Here is a 24,777-nt window from a genome sequence, read left to right on the forward strand (position 1 = left end):
ACCAAGCGTGAAAATAAAACAAATCAGGATCGAAAAATAAATGAAACTCAGAACGAACAGGAATTACAATAAATAACTGAATCAAACTCAAAACGATCAGAAATTAACATGAGTAGGGCTCAAAACCCCTATGCCTTCCCCAAAACAAAATGGCTATCTCAAAATTTTGATTGGATGTGCTTGGGGACATGGTGGGCGGGAGAGGGGCGTTAGTTGCTCCCCAATTACTTTCATCTACTAAAAAAGGCACTAACCCTTTCAATTTCCAATCGAATGAGGCCTTTTTGAACTTTCTACGACAACCCTTTCTATTTAAACCTTATATGCCCCAGGGTATAACTTACAACCATTGCCCTGAGGCTCTGGGGCGAAGGGGTGTCATCCTCAAAGACATAATTTCCGGACTTTTCAACTACGTTGAACAAAATGGCTATCTCACAATTTTCATTGGATGTGTTTGGGGAAATGGTGGGCGTCAAAGGGGGGTTACTTACAAACCAATCGCTTTTGACTGATAGACAGGACATTATCCGTTTCAATTTACAATCGAAAGATTCCTTTTTGAATTATCTACGATAATATTTTCTATAAGAAAAACAACTTATACACCCCAGCGGCACTACTTACAGACCTTATCTTAAGAGCTATGGAGGGAGTGTAATCCTCAAAAACATAATTTCCAGACTTTTTAACTACGTCGAACAAAATGTCAAAATTTTGATTGGATGTCTTTGGGGGAATGGTGGGTGTGAGAGAGGTGTTAGTTATCATCCAATCACTGTCGACTATTGAAAAGGGTACAAGCCCTTCTAATTTCCAATCGAATGAGCCCTTTTTGTAGTTACAACATCACTATCTATAAAAACCTTATATGCCCCCAGGGCACAACTTACAACCCTTACCCCGAGGGCTTTGAGGGGGTTATCATCCTCAAAGACCTAATTTCTAAAACTTTTAACTACTTTGAGCAAAATGGCTATCTAAACATTTGGATTGGATGTTTTTGGAGAAAAGGTGGGCGTAAGAGGGGGGTTTATTGCCCTCAAATTACTTTCGACTATTAAATAGGGCACTAGCCCTTTGAATTTCCAATTGAATGAGCCCCTTTTCAAGTTTTGACGAGAAAGTTTTTAAAGCGTTTTATGCCCCCAGGGCATAACTTACAACCCTTGCCCTGAGGGTTGTGAGGGGAGTGTCATCCTCTTAGATACAGTTTCCGGACCTTTCAACTTCTTTGAACAAAATGGTTATCTCAAAATTTTGATTGGATGTGTTTGGATAAATGGTGGGCGTTGAAGGGGTGTTAGTTGCCTTCCAATCACTTTTGACTATTAAAAAAGGCACTAGCTATTTCAATTTCCAATCAAATGCGACAACGCTTTCTATAAAAAACCTTATATTCCCCCAGGACATAATTTACAACCTTGCCCTGAGGGCTGTGGGGGTTGTCATCCTCAAATACCTAATTTCCATAAGTATCAACTACGTTGTACAAAATGGCTATCTCAAAAATTTTGATTGGATGTGTTTTGGGAAAAGGTGGGCGTGAGAGGGGGGTTAGTTGCCCTCTAATCACTTTTGACTAATAAAAAGGGCACTAGCCCTTTGAATTTCCAATCGAATGAGCCTTTTTTTAAGTTTCTACGACAATACTTTCTATAAAAACCTTATATACCCCTAGGTCATAACTTACAACCCTTGCCCTGATGGTTGTTTCCTTTTCAAAGACATAATTTCTATCTGGAAATCAAATACACAGAAAAAAACGGCTATATCAAAATTTGGTTGAATGTGTTTGGGAAATGGTGGGCGTAGAAGGGGTGTTAGTTGCCGTTCAATCTCTTTCGACTATTAAAAAGGGCACGAGCCACTCCAATTTCTAATCGAATGAGCCCTTCTCGAAGTTTCTACGACAACTTTTTCGGTTCGAAGTGTCCGGGTCTAAAACCAAGAAACCAAAAAATAATAATACATTGTGCCAACATCGTTCTTTACTTTGGCAGCGATATTGCGCTGCCTATGATAGATAGCTTTTTTGAAAGTACTAAAGAAAAATTTAGCGTAAAGAGTGAGGCATTGACTAGGGAGCAAACCCCCTCATACTAATTTCTGTTCGTTTTAAGTTTTGATGCTGCTCTTTAATTTCTATTGAAAAAACTGTTTTGTTTTTTTTTGTTTAATTTCTGATAGTTTTTAAAATAATGTTGGGAAATCCGGCGACTCCCTCATAGAAATGTCCCTTCCTCTATGAAAACATCCTCCATGGAAAGATACTCCCACGTAGCCCCTCCTCTTGACCCTCCCCCACCAGAAAAAATCCCTCCTGATAATGTATCTATACTTCCCAATAACCAATACTATACATATACAATGTGCATAGTTCATAACTTGCAGCCCTTTCCCTGGGGACTGTGGGGGATTACGTCATCCTCAGAAGACACATTTATTAGATTTTCGCCTATTCTGAACAAAATGGCAATCTCAAATTTTTATCGGGTGAAATTGGGAAAAAATGAGCGGGGGAGGGGGCCTAGCTGCCTTCCAATCTTTTTGGTCACTTAAAAACACACTCATCCGTGATCTTTCTTCTGGGAAAAAAATACAAAATTCCACATTTTTGCAGATAGGAGCTTGAAACATCTACAATAGGGTTTTCTGATAAGCTGAATATGATGGTTTGATTTTCATTAAAATTCTGTCACTTTTAGGGGATGTTCCCTCTTTTTTCGAAAATAAGACAAATTTTTTCAGCCTCGCAACTTTTGATGGGCAAGACTAAACTTGATTAAATATTTGAAATCAGCATAAAAATCCGGTTGTTTGATGTATCTGCTGCAAAATTCCGTTTTTTCGAGTTTTGATTACTATTGAGCCGGGTCGCTACTTACCATTGAGCCTTTCGAATATTCGAAAAACAAAGGAGTGCACTAATTTAGCCAATTTTCACCACCCGTCCATTCTACAAAAAAAGACAAATGTGAAAAGTGAATAACATAATTAGAAAAGAAAATGCTTGATTTGATTGATAAATGAATGAAGAACTTAGGGATTGCATAAAATATTTTTTTTATGTTTGAGTCGGAAAGAGCCGCCCTTAAGATATAGACCTGACTTAAGACTCTAGTCCCATCCATCCTCGAAGGCTGTTTTGGGGCCTCTTCATTCACTATGTTATTGATGTGGCGTCTGTATGGGCATCTATCTTCAGACAGGCGTAGAAGTTGTGGTAGGTTGAGTGTAGAGAAGTTGTGGTAAGTTGTCTTTCCATCTCTTAGGGGGCCGACCACTGGGGCGAGAACGCGTACCTTATCAAACTCCTACAAATCAGATTTCGAAAGTACTAGTGAACGAAAACTAACATGGAATTTCTATCAATAAAAGTAAGATTAAAACTGGTTGAGTCGATGTCAGATGGGAGTATGGGACCGTAAAAGGTGTTGCCAGATGACCATAGCACCAGATCATCAGCATATTGTAGATTCGTGTGGGGTAGGTTCATGTCCCAGAGATATAGAGCAAACAGGAGGCAACTGAGGACTACTCCCTGAGGTAGGCCTTTGGTTGTTGTCTTTTGGGGTGAAGAGGCTGAACCAACACAAACAATGAAACTTCGCACTTCTATGAAGGATTTTATGAATGATAATAGCTTGGGGGGTGGTCCAAGGTTTGCAAGTTTGTTTAAAAGGATTTGGTGGTTCACATTGTCATAAGCCCCTTCAAAATCTAGGAAAGCTGCCACTAGGATATTATTTTTTGAGAAAGATTCATTTATTGCATTTGTTAGCAAAATGAAAGCATCTGTTGAGGAGTGGTATTTCCTGAATCCAGTTTGAGTGTGTGGGATCATGTTATTTTTCTCAACAAACCAGAGGAGTCTGTGATAAATCATTTTCTCCATTATTTTCCCCATCACAGGTGTAATCATTATGGGCCTATAAGACTCAGGGTTATCTTTTGGTTTATTTTTCTTTAGGATTGGTAGGAGGGACGAACATTTCCATATATTGGGGAACCTAGAAGATGCCCAAGCGTGATTATAACAATTTAGCAGTTCTTGTTTGTATGAAATTGTGAGATTCTTTATCCATGTAGGGTGTATATTGTCATAGCTGCTGCTAGTATTGGTCCTAATATGATGTATTGCATTATTCAATTCGTGGATTGAAAATGGATTAGTTATGCACTCGGATCCTGGGCGTGGTTGGTAACTTGGCTTCATAGGAATTGTGGAAAGTTTGCTTTGATTATTTGATGTTAGCTTATTAACAAAAAGAGTTGCAAATAGGTTAGCCTTTTCATTATCATTGTCATAATGGGTATTATTATGTATAAGCTCATACAGGAGTGGGTTGGGGGAAGTCTTTTTCCCACATATTTGGCTTATGACTTTATGTATAATTGGCTCATGCGTTTCTCTGGAGAGATTATTTGCAAAGTTATTCCAGTATTTATATTTAGCATCTATTATAGTCCTTTTTAGGTTAGATTCTGCTTGTAATTTTTTTAAATATGTAGTAGGTGTTTGTTTTTTTATGAATTCTGTCCTAGCTGCCTTTTTTATACTCCATTTATTTAGGCACTCATTTGTCTACCATGCTTTAGGAATTTGTTTAGGAAATGTTTTCTTAGGTGTTGTCCTGGGGATAGCATGATTAGCTGTATTTATTAGTAAAGATGTCAAGGCTTCAGCATGTGTGTCAACTGTTGTGTTAGAAATGCATGAACTTTGGGTGAAACTTGTAATTTCATCATTTAGCTTATTTTGGAACATAGACCAATTTGCTTTAGTGTTGATATATTTGGAGGTATGAGATGAAGTTTCAGCAGGTTCATTTAGGGAGCAAACTATAGTAAAGTGGTCTGTACATAGACTATCAATTTTATTTATGTAAATTTTGCTCAAAAAATTTAATGACACAATTTGTAGGTCAATTGTGGAGAATTTGCCACTTTTGGGGTTAAAATATGTATTCAGGTTTAGAGGGGTAGCAACAGCTAATTCATTATTATTTGAAGTCATATGCTCAATGAATTTACCAGCTTTATTTGCTGGTTTATTCCCCCGCCAAAAGGCTGTGGGCATTGAAATCACCACAAATAATGATATTTTTTAACATATTAGAATTATTTATATAATTAAAGAAATCCTTGGCATCTGTAGTTTGGCCATTAGGGTTATAAAAGCTTATTATGTAGGTTTTTAAATTGTTCAGCCTAACACTTATACCAATTACATCAACATTATTTTCAAAATCTAGAAAATTGATGCCACAAAATTTTATATTATTATTAACTATTAAAGCTACACCACCTCCTTTTCTCTCTGAAGATCTATCCTTTCTCAGGATAGTATATCCAAGAGACTTAATTTGTTGATTTTGGATTAAATAAGTTTCCTGGAGGCAAGCAATATTAATGGAATTATTATTCATAAATGATATTAGTTCATTTAGGTTATTTTCAGTGAGTGTTCTTACATTCCATTGGAGTATTGATAAATGTTGTGTTGTTGATTTATTCTTCATAGGACTGTGTATAAATGTTCAGCTTTGTTAAAATTAAAGCAAGATCTTTTTTTGCTTGAATGATCATATCATGTGGGATGTAGATTTTTGCCAATTCTGCAATAATTTTCGTTTTCTGTAGTTGATGTATGTTCATGGCCTGAATTGCATTACAGTTTAGAATGAATAGGCATATATTTGGGGATTGCATTTTTGGTAGTGCATCCTGTTTGTTGGTTAAGGGATTGATTCCTGGTAGTGTTTCTGGTTTGTTTCTTCTAGTGAGGGGGGGCCAGGCTGACCTCATCTCACCGGACAAGGAGGCTTGTTGGCTTGGTGATTCCTTCTGATAGGGATTTGAGCTAGGGGGATTAGAAGATGGTGTTTTATATGGGGTGCTTGATGCATTGGGGGCATTTGACTTGGGGGTTTTGGTTGGTTTCATTACAGGCTTTATTTGGTATTGTTGGGCAGCATTTGCTTCCATTGCTGCAAAGGGGTATGGGATGGCCTTCTCTGTTGATATTTGGAGTGTTAGAGCTCTTTTCTTGTATTAAGGGCATAATGATTTATTTGTAGATTCATGTGGGCCTTTGCAATTGATGCATGTAGGCTGGGTGCTGTTGCAAGTTGTCAGCTCTTTAGGATGGAAAGATTTACAATTACTACACTCTTGGAGAATTTCATTGCATTTGTTTGTCGTGTGTCTTAGTTTGAAACACTTCTGAAACTGAATAGGCTTAGGTTTGTATTCCTTGCGTGGTTTGATTTGCCCAGATAGGAATATTTTTTCTGGGATATCAATTTTATCCTTCAGTGTGAATAAGAAGGATCTACTAGTTTTTAGGCCATTAGAGTTAGGTTTTCCAAGTTGGGTAACATCCTCAACTGGGATTGTGTTTCAGCCCTATCTGAGAGGCTTTCTTTTAACTCCTGAGTAGATATCTCTGGGGGAACATTATAAACTACTATTTTTGTTGGTGATTGTTTTGGGTTCCAATTAGATGCAATAATTGGGGTATTCAGAAGGGATTTTAGGATAATTATTGTATCTGCTGATTTCTGATCTTCTACAGCTATTAGCAGAGATCCATCACGGTTAATGTTAAGAGAGAACATTGATTTTAGCAATTTAAAAATTGCAACTCTTATTGCAATGATTATTTTTATTTCAAAGGGGGTAGTGGGAGTAATTTTAAGGTAAATTCCTAAGTTTTTGGAGGGAGGATCTTGGGCGGGGAGAGGGGAAATGCTTTTAATTGGGGAGATTTTTTTCCTTTTTTTAGAGCTTCTAGAGAGGACCTCTTGAAACCCATTATCAACATTTATGGTTACATTAGGACCTACAGTTATCATTGTCATATTCTCCAAATTGGAGCTATCATTATAACTTTCAGATAATGTGCTTGACCAGCCAGGATGGGTATCTTTTACTATGACACTTTCACTGGAATTTGATTTGGGATCTGAGGGGACGTTTTTTTGGGGGGGGGGGGACTTCTAAACAATGCCTATTGGAAAAAGCTTTAAACACAAAATAAAACTAAAACAAGAAGGGAAAATAGATGATATCAAACCGTCTGCGCTATACTATGGGGAGGGTAAAAAACACAGTATAGCCCTGAGGATGACCTGAGCAGGATTGGTTTGGTACAACTGCTGATTAGAAGTGATAATAATCACAAGAAAATATATTTCGATTTTCTTATAAGGTTGCTACAACCATAAGTCCCTTGGCCAATTTGAACTTTATTAAAACAAAATACGTTTAAAATGTTTTCGCTTTTTTTATTTTCAAAAATAAAAAATAATTAAAACTTTAAGGAATGAATATCAGTATATGTATATTAAACTGATAATCATGGTCACTGATGACATGGTCATGTGATATTTTTAGTAAAGTGCAAATTAAGTTCTAGTCTTGAGAAGCATGGGGGTTTGCAGCCCTACTCAAGTTGATTTTTGTTCGTTTTGAGTTCGACTCAGTTATTTATTGTAATTTTGTTTGTTTTGAATTTCATTTATTTATTGATGGTGATTTGTGGTAGTTTTAAGCTTAGAAGGTTAGTTGACTTTATTTCTACTCATTTTTGACTTAGTGAGGCTCTTCACTTTTCTTTGAAAAACTTGTTTTGTGGGAAAAGATTTTTACATTAATCTGAAAAAAATTCTTCTCTGTAATGCAGAGCCTCCTCCTTCTGTCTAGACACTTGATATTTTTTCGTTATTTCGCCCTTAAACTTAGAGCGTAAAAAAGTGCAGCATTCGCTCACTAGAAATTCTAATAGAACAAAATCGTTCAAATTTTTGTCTTTAATTTTTAATGAAATTTGGTCTACTGGTAAGTTCTCGAATTGTCGGGAATTAGGTTTGTTTACCCCTTATGAATAAGAAATATTCACAAAGGTTAGGACATTCACTAGGGATTCAAGGGCAATACTAACCAAGTTTACATACAAGAGATATCTTAAAAAAGAGCAGGACTACCCTTCCCTACCCCTTCTTCTGAAAACATCTATAAGGCTTGAGTTTGCATTTGCACTTTGCTACAAACGATATGTATTTTGAACAGTGTGGTCAAAACTTTAACAGGAACAACAAAATTTCATGGTAAAAATCAAGATAATAGAAAAGAAAAGAAATAAAAATCCGTTCCAAAAAAATGTTTTTTTGTGAAAACTTTTCCTTTTGACTTATTCAAACATATGAAAAATGGATGCCTAAACAAAACTTTTAAAATGAAGACTGGCAATTCTTGAAGAAACCAGTCAAGTTGGTTGAAGCAATATTTGGAATTGACAAATAAAACGATTTAAAATTTGATTCTGCTGTACATTTCAAAGTAATATCTTTAACAGGACAAAAGATTTTTTTAGCGTACATGAGTTCCAATTGGCCAAGGAAATTACGGGTTTAAGTTTCAAGCCATTAAAGCCTCATGCTCGCAAACCAAATTTTTTTTTTTTTTTACATTAGAAACCCCTTGGTCGTGGGACATGTGGTTGAATCTCAAGTCGTTTTGAAAAAAAAAGTTTTTGGTCTTTTGTCGAGTCTTTGTTTCGGAAGAACCCTTATTTTTTCTCTCTTCTGTATTGTGATTATTTTAGCCGGAGCAATTAATAATATAAAGTTCATACTGATCAACGTAAATATTTTTAGGCCCCTTAAACCCCTTCCTTATAAAAATATGTGATCTTCTTGCTCAGAGGATAATCTAGATAGTTTTGTGGCAGTTGGACACCCAAGGTCAACCATGCTCCCTCTCTTTTTCCCCTATAAAACCTACCTTCGAACAAGTTGCATAATTTACGACCCTTGCTCCAAGGCTGTAGGGGTCATCTCATACCCGAAAGTTTATTTATAGGACCTATCGGATATTCTGAGAAAAATAGCTTCCCCAACATTTTGAGCAGATGTCTTGGGATTGCAGGGGGGGTCGGATAACAAAAAAGAGGGTACTTATCCATTATTCAGCTCACACCAAGAATTTGAATCTCAAAGATCTGACAATAAACCGGTTTATTGCTGTCTGTAAACAGACAGTTAGCTTTGGCTGAGTGGAAAACATTATTCCAGGGCAGTTATTGTTGTTTTTCCTTCTCAGTTGATCAATGTCAGTATGTTCGGACCTTCGGTAAACGTTTACGAGATTCCATAACTGACACAGGGGCAAGGTGAAAAAAACTATTCGATTCGTCTTTTTATGCTCTTGTTAAATAGACTAATCAATTCACTCACACTTCCCCTCTCATGGTGGCCCCATATATAGTCCTAATAATATATTTCTTAATTAGATCAATCAAGTTCTATATTTTAGCTCCCATATTAAACCAGTTCTCTTCTTAGACTGGAATTTATCTTCATATGTGATCGAGTGCGTGATTTACCAAAATATTATTTGATTTAATTTGAGCAGTTTTTTAGCCAGATTAATTCTGATAACTTGGGGGAGGAGGAGGGGAGCAGTTCTTAATAATTTTAGATAACTTCATGATAACTTGGGGGAGGTGGAGCATTATTTATGGAACAACGGGGATTTTCTTTTTAATGGGCCTTATGCAATACTTAAGACCCCTGGCCGTGGGATGAAAAGGGTATGTACCCTCTGGACGTATATTCTAGGGATATTTATATTGTTCTATTAATATTAATATAGTATCTTGCAATTTTGATCTGGTGATATGTTGAGCTTTGAGGATGTCCGGGAGCACGGAATGGTTACCCCTTTTATCATCATTGGCTCTAAGACGACACTAGAACTCTTAATCTGTTATGTATGCAGGTGCAAGAAAAAATAAACTTGAAAACATGGCAGACATATTGCTCTTTACTAAGTCAACGCTATTTAATTGAACCATCTGTTCTTTACGGTATGGCTCATTCTTTTACCAGCATTACACTTTATGAATTTACTCGGTACTTGTGCATTATATGGGCCTTTCTAAAAAGTCAAGTTTGGTTAATGCTAATGAAATAAAATAAAATAGGAAGAAAATTGGACTATATCTTTGCACATTGGAGGAGGGGGGGGGGAAGCATAGCATATACTAAATAAGTAACCTAACCTAGGTATCTTCTCTCCCCCCCCCCAAACTCCCAAAAAACAACAGTTTAAATATCGTAACGCAATGAAAACCACGCTATGCATTGCATTATTCAATAGCGGTCTCTTGAATTAACCCGTAAAAAACGGGTTTTTCGTGACTGGTTTCCTTGTAAAGTAACTTTAACCTTGTAGAGTAACTTCCTAATTAGTGGAAGCAAATAAATTACCAAGTTTGAAATAAGTTAATTTTATATGGAAATACTTTGATTCTTTCACCAAGGTTGTGCTCGATTTGGAATCTGTGATCCCAGGAACAGTAAGGAAACATAGTTTTTCAATTCTTCTCATATAATTTGTGTTGAAGAATAGATTTATTTAATTGGAGTTGCCTTATAACATTATTACTAATTTATGCTCCTTGCTTGGAAGCAAAACAGCGTCATCTATAATAATTCTTAATAGCGGATTTAAGAGTGCGTTCATATTATGATATATATATATATATATATATATATATATATATATATATATATATATATATATATATATATATATATATATATATATATATATATATATATATATATATATATATATATATATATATATATATATATATATATATATATATATATATATATATATATATATATATATATATATATTGCTTCCACATCGAAATCATTCCTGTTTCATTCACCTAAGGTACACCGCTCCTACAAAGGCCTACATCGGAGTGCCATCTAGAGGTCAAGGCACAAACCAATATTTTATTGTATTAGCGGGATTTGGGGTTTTTTTTTGGGAGGAAAACGAGCAGAAGAGGGGAGAACACCTGTTGCAACGGCCGTAGAGGTACCTGCCGGGTCCTTTGACTCTTAAACTGCGGAGACTAGGTAGCGGGGAGCTACGCTTCCCTCGTTTTCCTCGACGTAAAAGCTACAAAGAATTTCTCCCGTGCGCAGGGTTGCCAGCGACCATTTTGAAATTTTTGCCGAGCGACGTTGCCGGTTGAATATTTTACGAGCGACTTCTTCCTTGGCCAAGATGACCACTCCAAAAAAATTGGTCTGGAATGCTGTACTGAACTATGTGCTAAGATCAATGCTCAGTGGTGTACCGAAAGATGAGATAGCTAGGACGTGCACCGACTTCTTTGGGAAAGAATCGATCAAGGAGGCTAAAATCCTCATCTATTCTATTGTTCATCCAAACATACGCCCCTCCATAAAACATATTGAAAGTGAAAATGTTCTCGACATAATGAAAATCTTAAAAGAATGTGATCTGAAAAGTGTGGAGCTACCGACTTTTGTTATTGCCGTGCCCCAAGAAGTCCCCTCTTGCGGTAGCCGAATCAGCGGATTTGTTAATAGAAATATTAACGAGATAAATACGAAGTTAGATTCACTGATTGCCCGAAATAAGGACTGAACAACGCATAGCCTGCCAACACAAGCACCGACAAGTTCCACCTATGCTGTCATTCTTAAGAAGCCGGCAAACCCACCACCTTCCGCTGCTGGGAGAAAAGCTTTTATTGACAAACTATGTAACAACGATTCAAGGACAACAGATCATGTTGGTGAGCTGAAGCAAACCCAAACTGAATGGCGTATAAACCTGAAAGACAAACAAGCGGCCGAAAAACTGAGTGTTGCTATTCTAAACGGTGATAATGCGACTTTGGACCCCAAAATGAAAACTCCTACCTTTTCTGGTATAGCTAGACTTGTACCCACAGAAATTGATGCTGATGCTCTATTAGCCGTGGTCCCGAATTGTGTTAAAGCAGAGCAAATCCGAGCAACCAGGTTCTTCAAACTGCAGTTTTCACTTAAAAGTGATCTGCAACATGCACTGCGGAACCCGCCCTTGATAGGATACGAAAGAATTCATATTGATGAGTTTATTAATGTCCCACGCCGGTGCTTCAACTGTCAAAACTATGGACACCTAGCGTCGAAATGTGAAAACTCTAAACATTGCGCTAGATATGGCGAAGAAGGGCATACTTCAAAAAAGGAGAATCCTTGCAAAAATCCTATTCGGTGCGCGCTTTGCAAATCCGATAAGCACTCCTGTTATAGCATCCATTGTCCCGAAGTCCTCAAAGCAATGAATAAACAGCAATAACAAGAGCCACCATTTCATCTCTTAAAGTAATATCTTGGAATATGAACGGAAATCTGCGTGATAAGATGTCAATTATAAAACAATTTGCCAAGGATCATAACATAGTTTGCATACAAGAACACTTCTTAAGCAAGGATAGCTTGGATTGTATCAAGTTCTCTGACAAGCATCGATTCTTTATTAGAGAAGCAAAATCAAGCTGTAGAGGAAGGCCATTTGGAGGCATTGCTATTGTAATTAAAGATTACATCTCCGCCAAACTTGTCGAGCAGCAAGACAGTTTTATCGCAGTGGACGTCTATGGTATTGTTCTGATCTGTGTTTACCTTCCTACTAATTACAAGAATGATCGATCAGAGAGAAAATTCAACCTATCCTGCGAGAAACTTGCTAAATGTGTGTTGAGAATAAAGCAGTCGGGTTATGAATATTTAATTATTGGCGACTTCAACTGCGACCTTACTGACACTGACAGTCCCAGGACACAAATAGCTTTAGGAGTCTTACCAGATGGCTCCAAGGTTGTGGATAAAGATAAAAACTTCAGTTATTGTCATAACAGTGGCTCTGTATCTAATCTCGACCATGTTGTTACATCATTCAATGTCCAGAACGAATCTGTGTCAGTACTAATGGGTGGTACACTTAGTGATCACTTACCTATATCCTTAAGTTCTGGTTTCGCCTATGGTGTGACAGTGGTAAGCCAAGATCTGGGCAAGTCTGGAAAGTGAAGAATCATGTGGATAACAGATCATGTTGGTGAGCGTAAGCAAACCTAAACTGAATGGCGTATAAACCTGAAAGACAAACAAGCGGCAGAAAAACTGAGTGTTGCTATTCTAAATGGTGATAATGCGACTTTGGACCCCAAAATGAAAACTCCTACCTTTTCTGGTATAGCTAGACTTGTACCCACAGAAATTGATGCTGATGCTCTATTAGCCGTGGTCCCGAATTGTGTTAAAGCAGAGCAAATCCGAGCAACCAGGTCCTTCAAACTGCAGTTTTCCCTTAAAAGTGATCTGCAACATGCAATGCGGAACCCGCCCTTGATAGGATACGAAAGAATTCATATTGATGAGTTTATTAATGTCCCACGCCGGTGCTTCAACTGTCAAAACTATGGACACCTAGCGTCGAAATGTGAAAACTCTAAACAATGCGCTAGATGTGGCGAAGAAGGACATGCTTCAAAAAAGGAGCATCCTTGCGAAAATCCTATTCGGTGCGCGCTTTGCAAATCCGATAAGCACCCCTGTTATAGCATCCGTTGTCCCGAAGTCCTGAAAGCAATGAAGAAACCGCAATGACAAGAGCCACCATTTCATCTCTTAAAGTAATATCTTGGAATATGAACGGAAATCTGCGTGATAAGATGTCAATTATAAAACAATTTGCCAAGGATCATAACATAGTTTGCATACAAGAACACTTCTTAAGCAAGGATAGCTTGGATTGTATCAAGTTCTCTGACAAGCATCGATTCTTTATTAGAGAAGCAAAATCAAGCTGTAGAGGAAGGCCATTTGGAGGCATTGCTATTGTAATTAAAGATCACATCTCCGCCAAACTTGTCGAGCAGCAAGACAGTTTTATCGCAGTGGACGTCTATGGTATTGTTCTGATCTGTGTTTACCTTCCTACTAATTACAAGAATGATCGATCAGAGAGAAAATTCAACCTATCCTGCGAGAAACTTGCTAAATGTGTGTTGAGAATAAAGCAGTCGGGTTATGAATATTTAATTATTAGCGACTTCAACTGCGACCTTACTGACACTGAAAGTCCCAGAACACAAATAGCTTTAGGAGTCTTACCAGACGGCTCCAAGGTTGTGGATAAAGATAAAAACTTCAGTTATTGTCATAACAGTGGCTCTGTATCTAATCTCGACCATGTTGTTACATCATTCAATGTCCAGAACGAATCTGTGTCGGTACTAATGGGTGGTACACTTAGTGATCAATCACCTATATCCTTGAGTTTCGCTTGCCCATTCTCTGAAGTAAAAAAAAGCGCAGTTCCAAAGCTCAAAGTTGTGCAAGATTGGAAGCTCTATGATGCTGCTATCCAACAGTATCAACTAGTGTGTAATAGCATTCTTGAAAAGAGCCAAGTCCCTTTCCCGCTACTGATGTCCAACAGTGACCTCCCGGCTGAAGAGCAGAAACTTCTGTTGAACATTTACTCTGCCTCAATATGCCATGCCCTTTGGTGTGCCGAATCAGCAGCCGTACCATCTCGAAAAGTTCCAGTAAACACTGAAATTAGAGGATGGTCCACTAACCTAAATTTAACAGAAGCATGCAAGACTGCAAAGTTCTGGTTTTGCCTATGGTGTGACAGTGGAAAGCCAAGATCTGGGCAAGTCTGGAAAGTGAAGAATCATACTAAACGTGCCTTTGCCAAAGCCTTGTCTAAGCACCGTAGAGACATAATTGACGAATACAGCAAGAAAAGCAAGTCCGATCCCAAACTCCTTTGGCGGAATTTAGTGAAGCCCAAAGAATCGACCTCTGAGGTCCCCCTTCCAACAAAAGAGGCCTGGAATACTTAAATTGCCTTTGCTCACGACCTTCGCAAAAATACGCTTGTTATTAGGATGTCTGATAAATCTATCTATTTCCTTTTTTTTTAATTAAAGAGTGACATTAAAACTTTAAAGACCTGGTACTGTTCCATGTAAGACACGCAAGTCTCTCAGTAAGTTTATTAGTATATTAACAAACAAATAATATCAAGTGTTTAATCTTGAATAATTGTTGAATGGACTAGGCCTATTCAATTCATCGGTCTAAGTTCATAACTACATAAGTTTATAAGTTATGGGCTAAGTTTATACGCTAAGTACATACGTAACCGGAAACAAGAAATCTCTTCTTCTTCAAAAATAAGCACCTGGAATCCTAAACGGACTCCTTTTGGCTTCCAACTGCACTTTTTTTCTTCTCTGTTAGAAATCACTTGGGCTCCAACATTTGGTGTCTTTCTGGCCTCCAAGTTGATGGATTCTCCTCCACATCATTAAGTTTAAAATCTTCCAAGGGGGGGGGAAACTAAATTGACATTTTCATAAGGGCCAAACAAGGGAAGCGTAGGGTCCTGCTACCATTTCCCCGCAATTTAAGAGAAAACTCGGCAGGTACCTCTACGGCTCTTGCGACAGGACCCTCCCCTTCTTCTGCTTGTCGACCCCTCATCATTAAAAGTTACGATACTTCGGAAGATATTACTAGGTCAAAGAACATCTAAATTCATTAAAACATCAATTGCCTCTCTGTAAAACTTCTTTTCAATAGAGGCTGGCAAGGAAGCATCCACAATCAGGTTAATATTTAGTGGACGTTAAAAATTTTGAGATAGAGTAAGAAGTTTATAAATTCCAGGAGTATTTGCAGAGCATTCAAAGAAAAGATGTTGAAAAGTTTCTTCAGTCAGGTTGCAGAGTCTACAATTTGGGTCACTAAACTGCTTCCATCTGAATTCTTCTCTTTTAAGTATTACTGCTAAGCTTTTAATTTTAAAGTACGCACAATTTAATTCAGGCTCTTTGAAAATTGGAGCCAAAGCAGGAGGAGGCTTTCTATAAGGATGGCGGTTTCTAATTGCATCTCTAAGTGCGATTGCATAATTTTGAGCGAGCTGTGGGTTGATCGACTTTGCAGTCTCTGTGGCAAGAATTTCCACTTTTTCGTTATAATAGATCCCTACATGGCTAGGAATATGCTGGAAAGCCACTGCTTTGTCAATCTTGTATAGAGAATCAAGCTGTTCTCTTATCTCCTGCAAATCAGTGTCCTTTGCGTTCCAGGTTTGGATTAGTTTAAGAGCAGTCTGAGAATCCGAGAAGATTGCTACTTTGCTGAAATGGAGAGGAATATTTTTGACCGCCTCTAGTGATTCAACTATTGCTGCCAGTTCAGCCGTCAAAACTGAGGAGTTCAGTGGGAGATGCTTTTGAATGGACAGAGGTCTGTGGAATTACTGCTGCTGTAGTAGATTTATTCCCTACTAGGGATCCATCAGTATAAATGTGCAGATCATCTTTAAACTCTGTAGCCTTTTTTCTTAAAAATACAGCCCTAATTAGTTGGTGTGGGGTATTCTCCTTTTTGTCTTGTATAAGCTTTAGGCTGACGTTTGGTTGGCAAAACTTCCATGGAGGAGGAAATTTAAAAGAATCAACCTGAATTTTATCAATGACCAGTTTGGACAGAGTGCTGAAAAAGCTTGCCATGATGCAATCCTGATTTTATTCTGCTACCTAGCACTCCCAAGACAAAGAGTGAAAATGGGGTGCCGCTCCCCATAGGCTTGGATCCTGGTATAATATTTAACAGTGGCTTTGGCTATTCTCTCGCTTATAGGGACAACTCCTGCTAGTTTCCTAGTGCAATCACTAGAAGTGTGTGGGTGCAAGCCAAGAGCCAGTCGCAGTGCCATGTTCTGGATAGTTTCCAGTTTCATCATGTTTTTTTTATTTGTATGGCCATAAGCAACTATCCCATACTCCATTTTTGGCCTTATATATTGTTTGTAAAAAGTTCCTAATACAGTTGGTGAGTTTCCCCATTTGGTAGAGGCAAGTCTTTTTAGAATTGCAATCCTTTTCAGGCAGACCTCTTTCGTCGCATCTGCTTGTTTATTCCAAATTCATTGATGGTCGATTGTTAATCCCAGTAATCTGCATTCTTTGACTAGATCAAGTCTCTGTCCTCCAATACTTATTTGAGCCATTGGAGTGGAAATGTTTTTGTTATTGAACATCATCGCTTTTGTTTTTGGGCTGATACACTCATTCCAAATGCTTTGGAGAATCGAACTAATTCATTCAGAGCAGCGTTTAACTTCCCAATTGCTTCATTGTTGCTGTATCCTACTTCTCAACTGGTGATGTCATCTGCAAAGACTGCTAGCCCTAAAGTCTTATTTGAAAATTAGAGCTCGGATAGAAAGAGGAGGAAAAAAAGTGGGCAAGTGGCAATCCTTACGGTAAACCCTGATGTAGTCTACGAGTAGGGGATGTAGCTTCATTGATCTTCACTTTGAATGTTCTATTATTAAGGAAATCAGAGATGAAATAGATGAATTTATCTGGGAAGTCCACTGTTTTTAAAATCTGACATAGTTTCTTCTCTAATATTTTGTCAAAAGCAGATTCGAAGTCAACAAATGCTGCTACGAGGACCTTCTTTTGACTTTTAGCATTTTTAACAGCCTCCTCCAGCATGAGAATACAATCAATTGGGTTGAAACCTTTCCTAAAACCACACTGCTTTTGCAAAAAAAGGCCATTATATTCCCAAAACCATTCATGCCTTTTCTTTATTATCTTTTCAATAATTTTTCCAAGGACGGGTAAGAGTGATATAGGCCTGTAAGAAGACAGCCTTTCTGGTGGTTTGTTTGGTTTATTCACAGGAGTAATTATTGACTTCTTCCAAATTTTGGGAAAGGTACTTTGCTTCCACAATTCGTTATATACATTAATTAGAGCTTTTCTTAATCTTGGCTCTGAATTGGTTAATATCAAGTAACTTATTTCCTCCTCTCCAGATGCTGAGTCCACATTCACTTCCTCCAGAACTTCGAGAAGCTCTTGCTCTGTAAATAGTTCCAGGAGTTCCTCCTTGGCCTTTGCTTTGTTGTAGAGTATGCAGACATGTGGGGTTAGATGAGGAAATGTAGTGGGGGCTTGATGTTCGAAATATTTGGAAAAGGCTTCCGCTGTTTGTTGGTTACTGGTAAGGAGAATGCTGTTATGCTGCAATGTCGGTATAACACCATTTTTGGGGTTTTTCCCACCAATCAATTGATGAAGCTATGGACATTTGACAGTGGGCTATTCAAGTCTATTTTATTTGAGAAAATTTTTCATATTGATCTCTTTGCATTTAGGGCTACTTTTTTTACTTTAGTTTCGGCTCTACGGAGATGTATAACATTTTCAGTGCTGGGGAATTTCTTAAACCTGTTTCTAAGTTCCTGTTTTTCATTAACAACCTTTTTACAATCATCATTCCACCACATTTTGTTTGACTTTTTAGGATGGCGTAGTATATGGTGGTTGGAGGATCTTGGAATGGATTCTAAAGCAGCTTTTTTTGAACACCTGTTAGGATTTCAGCCTTTTGGTCAACCCCCAGAGCTTGAAAAACTGTTTCATAATTTGTATTACTTAAGATATATTTGAACCTTTGCCAATCAGCTTTCTTATGATTAAATCTAAAGGTAGGTGGCACAGTTTCACAGCTCGTATCATTTATTGTGGTCAGAATTGCCAAATGATCTGTCTGTAGGTGCTGTACATTGCGTATTGTTACATGTGGAAGTAGATATGCTGGTCCTATTTGTAGGTCAATTGTTGAGAAGCTTCCATTCCTTATATTGTAATAGGTGTAACAATAGGTGTAATAGGTGTAATAACCCTGAGTCTTATAGGCCCATAATGATTACACCTGTGATGGGGAAAATAATGGAGAAAATGATTTATCACAGACTCCTCTGGTTTGTTGAGAAAAATAACATGATCCCACACACTCAAACTGGATTCAGGAAATACCACTCCTCAACAGGTGCTTTCATTTTGCTAACAAATGCAATAAATGAATCTTTCTCAAAAAATAAGATCCTAGTGGCAGCTTTCCTTGATTTTAAAGGAGCATATGACAATGTGAACCACCAAATCCTTTTAAATAAACTTGCAAACATTGGAGTACCTCCTAAGCTAGTATCCTTTATTAAATCCTTCATAGAAGTGCGAAGTTTCATTGTTTGTGTTGGTTCAGCCTCTTCACCCCAAAAGACAATATCCAAAGGCCTACCTCAGGGAGCAGTCCTCAGTTGCCTCCTATTTGCTCTATATCTCTGGGACATGAACCTACCCCACACGAATCTACAATATGCTGATGATCTGGTGCTATAGTCATCTGGCAAAACCTTTCAGATAGCACAGTCAAATCTGCAAAAGTCACTTTTCCAGTTTGAAAAATTCTCTCAACATTCAGATTTACCCATTGCACCCACCAAGTCAAAAATAATCCAATTTCACAGGAAGCGAAACCATGTTAATGCAAAACTATCTCTAAATAAAACAACTATTCCAGAAGATAATAATTTTAATTACCTAGGTCTCATGCTTGACCAAAATTTTAATTTCCACCTCCACATTTCAAACACAATAACAAAATGTTATAGAAAAGCAAATATACTAAAAAGACTTCTTTCCACACCCTGGGGTTGTAAGCTGAAAACCTTATTCCAGTTTTATAAATCACATATAAGACCCCATATTGACTATGGGCTCATTGTCTATGGTGCATGTGCAAAGACCCAGATGCAAAAAATTGAAAAAACACAAAATGATATAATGCGTCTCATATTTGGTCTTAGGAAACCCACAAGCACCAAGTTTCTGCTTATGGAGAGTGGATTAACAACAATAAGGGAGAGACGTAGGTTTCTCTTGATAAAATATCTTACAAAAATTGAATCAAATAGCTCACACACATTACATAATTGGTTAAGAAATCCAGCCATGTATAGAGGTATTGCAGATGAGTATGCCAATATTCAAAAGAAGTTCCCTGTACCATCAAAGTCTATTGCACCTACTTTCCCCCAATCCCCTCCATGGAATTGGTCATCTCCTATAATAAATACTGAATTTTCAAAATGGAATAAAGATTTAACCCCCATTGCTTTTGTCCAGAAAAAATTTGCAGAGTTTAATACAATTACCTATAAAAATCACTTCCAAGTGTTTGTTGATGGGTCAAAAAGGAATGAGAAGGTTGCAAGTGGTGTTTTCCTTCCTCACCTGAAAATTGCAATGGGCGAGAGGTTATTTAATAATTTATCTATAATGTCTGCTGAGTTAAATGCCATAATCATGGGATTAGAACACCTTAAGCAAAACCAATCTTTGATTGAAAATTTGAATAATATGATCATCTATTCCGACTCTTTATCAAGCCTTGAGTTGCTGGCCTCAGCTCCTCAATATAAGTTGGACATTGACACCTATCATTGTCTCAGTATTATTGATAATCTTGCTTCTAGTGGCGTAAAAACTTACTTTCAGTACATTCCTAGCCACTCTGGCATAAGTGGTAATCATCAGGTTGATGAAATAGCAAAAAATGCTATAAATATTGACCAGCCAAGTGGGAGACCAATCCCAATTAGAGATATTTACCGATGGAGGCTATCAGATATTAATTTTAATAAGATTAATCCTATCCTGTCCCCCTTTCCCAATAAATATCTTTCTAAAATTTATCATAGAATTCGTTCTGGAACAAATGGACTAAATTTCCTTGCATTCTCATATAAGTTTTCTAATTCAAGTGGATCAATTCCCCTGTCCCCTCTTTGCAGGCATTGTAATATGAATAATGAAACAATTGACCATTGCCTATTTGAATGTAATATGCTGACGTCTGCACAACATACCTTGCTTTCTAAACTGTTAAAGTGCTTCAAACACCACAAAATCCCACTATCAGCCAAGAGCCTAGCCAACTATACCTGCACACAGAGCATAGAAATCGACATCTATCATCTTATATTTGAACTCCTAGAGTCAAAAGATCTGCTTAAAGATATCTGAATATATCTAATAAATATGAGGCAATCAAGTCAGTAGCTCTGTAGCCCACAGAGTGAAGCAAAAGGAAAAGGGCTAAAGAGTGTTACTGAAAAGCCCGCCTGCTGTAAAATGGAAGAAGAAGGTGTTTAGACCAAACGGTATAAGGACTAAAGCATCTGGGACCTCTAGTATCACCTTTTCCCTATTTGGGACAAATGTTTAGTTCGGTACAAAAAAAAGACATAACACGCCAATTTACTGAGGTACAATCTTTTTGCCTAAACTAGGTATACTTAGAAAGATACTAGAACTTTTGTTTTCTATTCAGATGAACCTTTTCTTAATTTTCTAAGACCAGTGGTTTATTGCGATAGGCTCTGGGATAAAAATAAAAACGAATGCATACTCTTATAAATTGTCTTCTCAAAAAGTCAAGAAAAATAATGCAAAATTTGGTATTATGGTAGATGAGAACTTGAAATTCCCCAATCAAGGTTCTCTGATGAGCTGAATATGATCTGGTTTTTTTTTTTCATTAATCTTATATACTTAGTGATGTTTTCCCTTTTCCAGTAAATAAAGCAAATTTTATGAGGATCATTATTTTCGACATGCAACCTTAAACTTACTGACTTTTATATATTAGCGTTGACATAAAACTAGATCTTTTATGTATATATTTCAATCAAAACTTATTTTTATTAGAGCTTTGGTTACTATCAAATGGCATTAACATGCATATCTAGCTAAAATGTCATGTCTAGACACGTGTCTGACCAAAAATCAATGTTTAGGCCACTTCCATTCACAAGTAACACAGCCTTGGTAGCTAAACTGTTTCCAGTCAATAACATTGTTTATTAAACTAACAGTTTGTAAACAGAAAACAAATCATTTTTTCAAACTGAGATTTTAGCGGTCTATGATGTGAAAAAAAATCACTCAAATATAATAAGCAGTTTTCTTGTTCCCATTGCAGGCTTTTTAAAAACCCTGCATTATAAACTAAAGGGTAAATAATGTAGTGCAAAATTTATTTGTAGAGCTGGAGAAGGGTTTTCAGAAAACACTATGCCAAGTAATTAATGGGTCAAAAATTCTCAAAACTTCACCCGAACTTAAAAAAAATCTTAGTACCCCTTCCCCTCCCTAAACAAGAATCGTTGGCTTGGTTGAGTATGTTAGGGACACACTTCTTTCCAAAACTTTGAATTTCTTAGCATTAAACTACTGTAAAAGGGTATACAATTTAGTGTAAAATTGCCATTACTGCACATAATTAATCTAATTAATGTAAAGACAGTGTCTTTTTTCATTTCAGTTTAGTCTTTATAGCAGAAATTTATTCTTTTCTTTTTTTCATTATGAATCCTTTGCAAAAGGAGCAAGCTATGGCGGAGATACGCCAAGGCCAAACCATTAAAGCAACATCCATCAAATATGGGATCCCAAAATCAACATTATATGATGCTTATCACCTGGCACCCCTGGAGGCTCAAAACAAAGGGCCTCATCCAGCACTGGGAGTAGAAATCGAAGAAGCTCTTATAAACTTCATTCATTCAAGCCAGGTAAGGGGGTTTGCAATAACTACACTAAACTTACAGAAGACTGCCACTTGGCTTGCTAGTATGGCTGGTACTGATGTATCAGCCAGATTTTCGAACTGCGGAATCCCAAGCCAAACGTGGGCTTGGTGGTTCAAGAAAAGGCACAGCCAGACTATTTCTGAAAGATCCATCGAAATAATTCATGCTGGTGCAACTGCTGTGAGCGAGTCAAATTTAAGGAATTGGCATGTAAATGCCAAATTGCAATTGAAAGGTGTACTTCCCTGAGAAGTGTTTGATAACCCAAGTCAGTGGTTTAACTTAGACAAAACCATGTTATATTTTAACCCTGATGCCGCCAAAAAAACCAGAGTGCTTGCTAAAAAAGGTAGCCAAGTTGTCTACCTTCAGGCAAATAACAAAAAAAGTGGGGTCAAACTCCTCCATTGTTTTAATGCAAAAGGGGAGTATCCACAACCTCTCATTCTTTTTAAAGGCAAAACTAGAAACTCTGCTTTAGCTTAGCCGTACTGGCAGACAGACTACCAAATCTACCATCTTTTCTGGTGTTGACTGACCTGTCAGGGGCTTCCAGATTTCAGGAAGAGAGTGCCCCCCCCCCTGTATTTAAATATTGAATTACCTACGTTATAATATCTTATTTTAAGATAATTTCTTATAATCGTTATAGCCTATTAATTTTCAAATAATATTTACCTGTATTTGGTCTATCTGAATGATTATTCTACTTATGGCTAAAACTGAATATACTGTATAGATCTAAATGCTGTCTGGCCTGTTTATCTCAACTCTAACCTGCCCTGTAATATATTAATGTAATTGAAATGAGTGTCTTCAGCATCACAAGACAAGAGAAAAATCAATAAATGAAGAGGGTAGCTAGTATGTTATGCATTACTTCCTGTTACATAAATGTTTGTCAACATAATTACCGGAAATCCTTTATTTTTCATGGGGAAAGAATACTTTTTATTTTATGTCTTTAGGGAGCTTTTGTCAGCCACCTACTCAGGGGGTGGAAGGACATAACTACCTTCTTGGTTCAACCTAGTGGGAGAAATTTGTTGTCATAATTCGAAATGTGGATGTGGTCTGCTTTGACATGAAATTAAAAAGGAAAAATTATATATAATATTTGAGATTTATAGAGCCAATATAAAGAAATAAAAGTTATATTTTTAGAATCAGAAGATAATCAGGATTATGCTAATATGTAAAAAAAACTTAAACACTGAAAGGATATATACATCAAAATAGGATAATTGGTATTTCCAAAAAGAGGTTCTTGGAGGTAAGTCAGTAAACTAATAATTTCAAGCGTTTTTAGAATAATTTTAGAATTTTTATTCTTTTAGAAGAATAAAAATACAATTTAGAATAATTTTAGTAATAACTATATCAATGCAGAGCTTAGATTCATAGCTATTCATTGATATATACAATTCTTCTCAATTCCTCTTTGGAAACAAGATGCGAGGGTTTTAGTTTAACATAATTTTGCTCATCCGGAAACTGGTCTTTTACCCTGTTTAAAAGAGAATAAACCAAATCTTGCAGCAATTATGACATAGACTCAGTCACTTTCAAAGTTATGAAAACTAAAGCCTTAACATTAAAATTGTTTCTGCAGCTAAATACATTATTAAACTTATTTTTTTTGTTTTTTTGACAAACATGGATCTATCAACAGAAAAAAAACTTTTAAGAACCAAATTTGTGTTTCTAGAATTAAAAGTCATCCAAATTTCTTCTAAATTTGCAGCCTTGGAGGAGAAGGGAAAGGTTCATTTGTCTATCCTCTCACCCCAATTATTAATTTTCTAGGGTGTAGGTGTACATGTGTATAAAATTGATTAAGTACTTACTGGATGATGAATAATGAAATTGTTATAATCCTGTTCTCTAGTCCATGACCTCAGAAGATATTGTATTTCTCGGTCAACTCCACATTGCTTATAAAAAGTAGTGACTTTTTTTCTATAGTATAAAAGTTGTCGAATTTTCATATCATGCATCTGACACCTGACAGCTAATCTATATTCACTGTCAGATAAAACCATATTTGAATCAAACCACGTCAACTGTCAATCCTTCTGTTTCTTCCGAATTTGCAGCCAGCAATAATACGCAGTTGGCAAATGCTAAACACTAAAAACACCATTGATTACGTTGGCTCGTCTGTTTTTGCGTATTTTCGGTGGATAATTTGTGCAAAAGGGAGCAATAGCAAACAAGCAAGAGGCCAAATAGGTACCAGCGGGATTTTAATCCTTAAACTGCTGGGAATAGGTGATTTGAGTTTTACACTTCCCATATTCTCTCTACCTTGAAAATTGTCAAGGCAATAAATTTAGCGTTCTGAGCATCGACGAGATACAATACTATCATTTGAGCGCCAGGAGAGGAAAAGCTAGCAGAAGAGGCGAA

General features: G+C 37.0%; 1 protein-coding gene across 1 annotated transcript in view; it reads right to left on the reverse strand.

Annotated features, from left to right (window-relative positions):
• Positions 1 to 24,434, reverse strand: part of LOC148956554 (uncharacterized) — a 43,651-nt gene extending 19,217 nt beyond the window's left edge. Inside the window, exon 1 of the mRNA XM_089095820.1 lies at positions 24,216 to 24,434. Coding sequence (XP_088951946.1) covers positions 24,216 to 24,410 — 195 coding nt within the window. The 5' untranslated portion in view covers positions 24,411 to 24,434. The remainder of the gene's footprint in view (positions 1 to 24,215) is intronic.
• Between the last annotated feature and the right edge of the window lie 343 nt (positions 24,435 to 24,777).

The sequence above is a fragment of the Artemia sp. Qi Xiang Cuo genome, chromosome 1 (assembly GCF_049724085.1).
Source record: "Artemia sp. Qi Xiang Cuo chromosome 1, ASM4972408v1, whole genome shotgun sequence".
Classification (NCBI taxonomy): Eukaryota; Metazoa; Arthropoda; class Branchiopoda; order Anostraca; family Artemiidae; genus Artemia; species Artemia sp. Qi Xiang Cuo.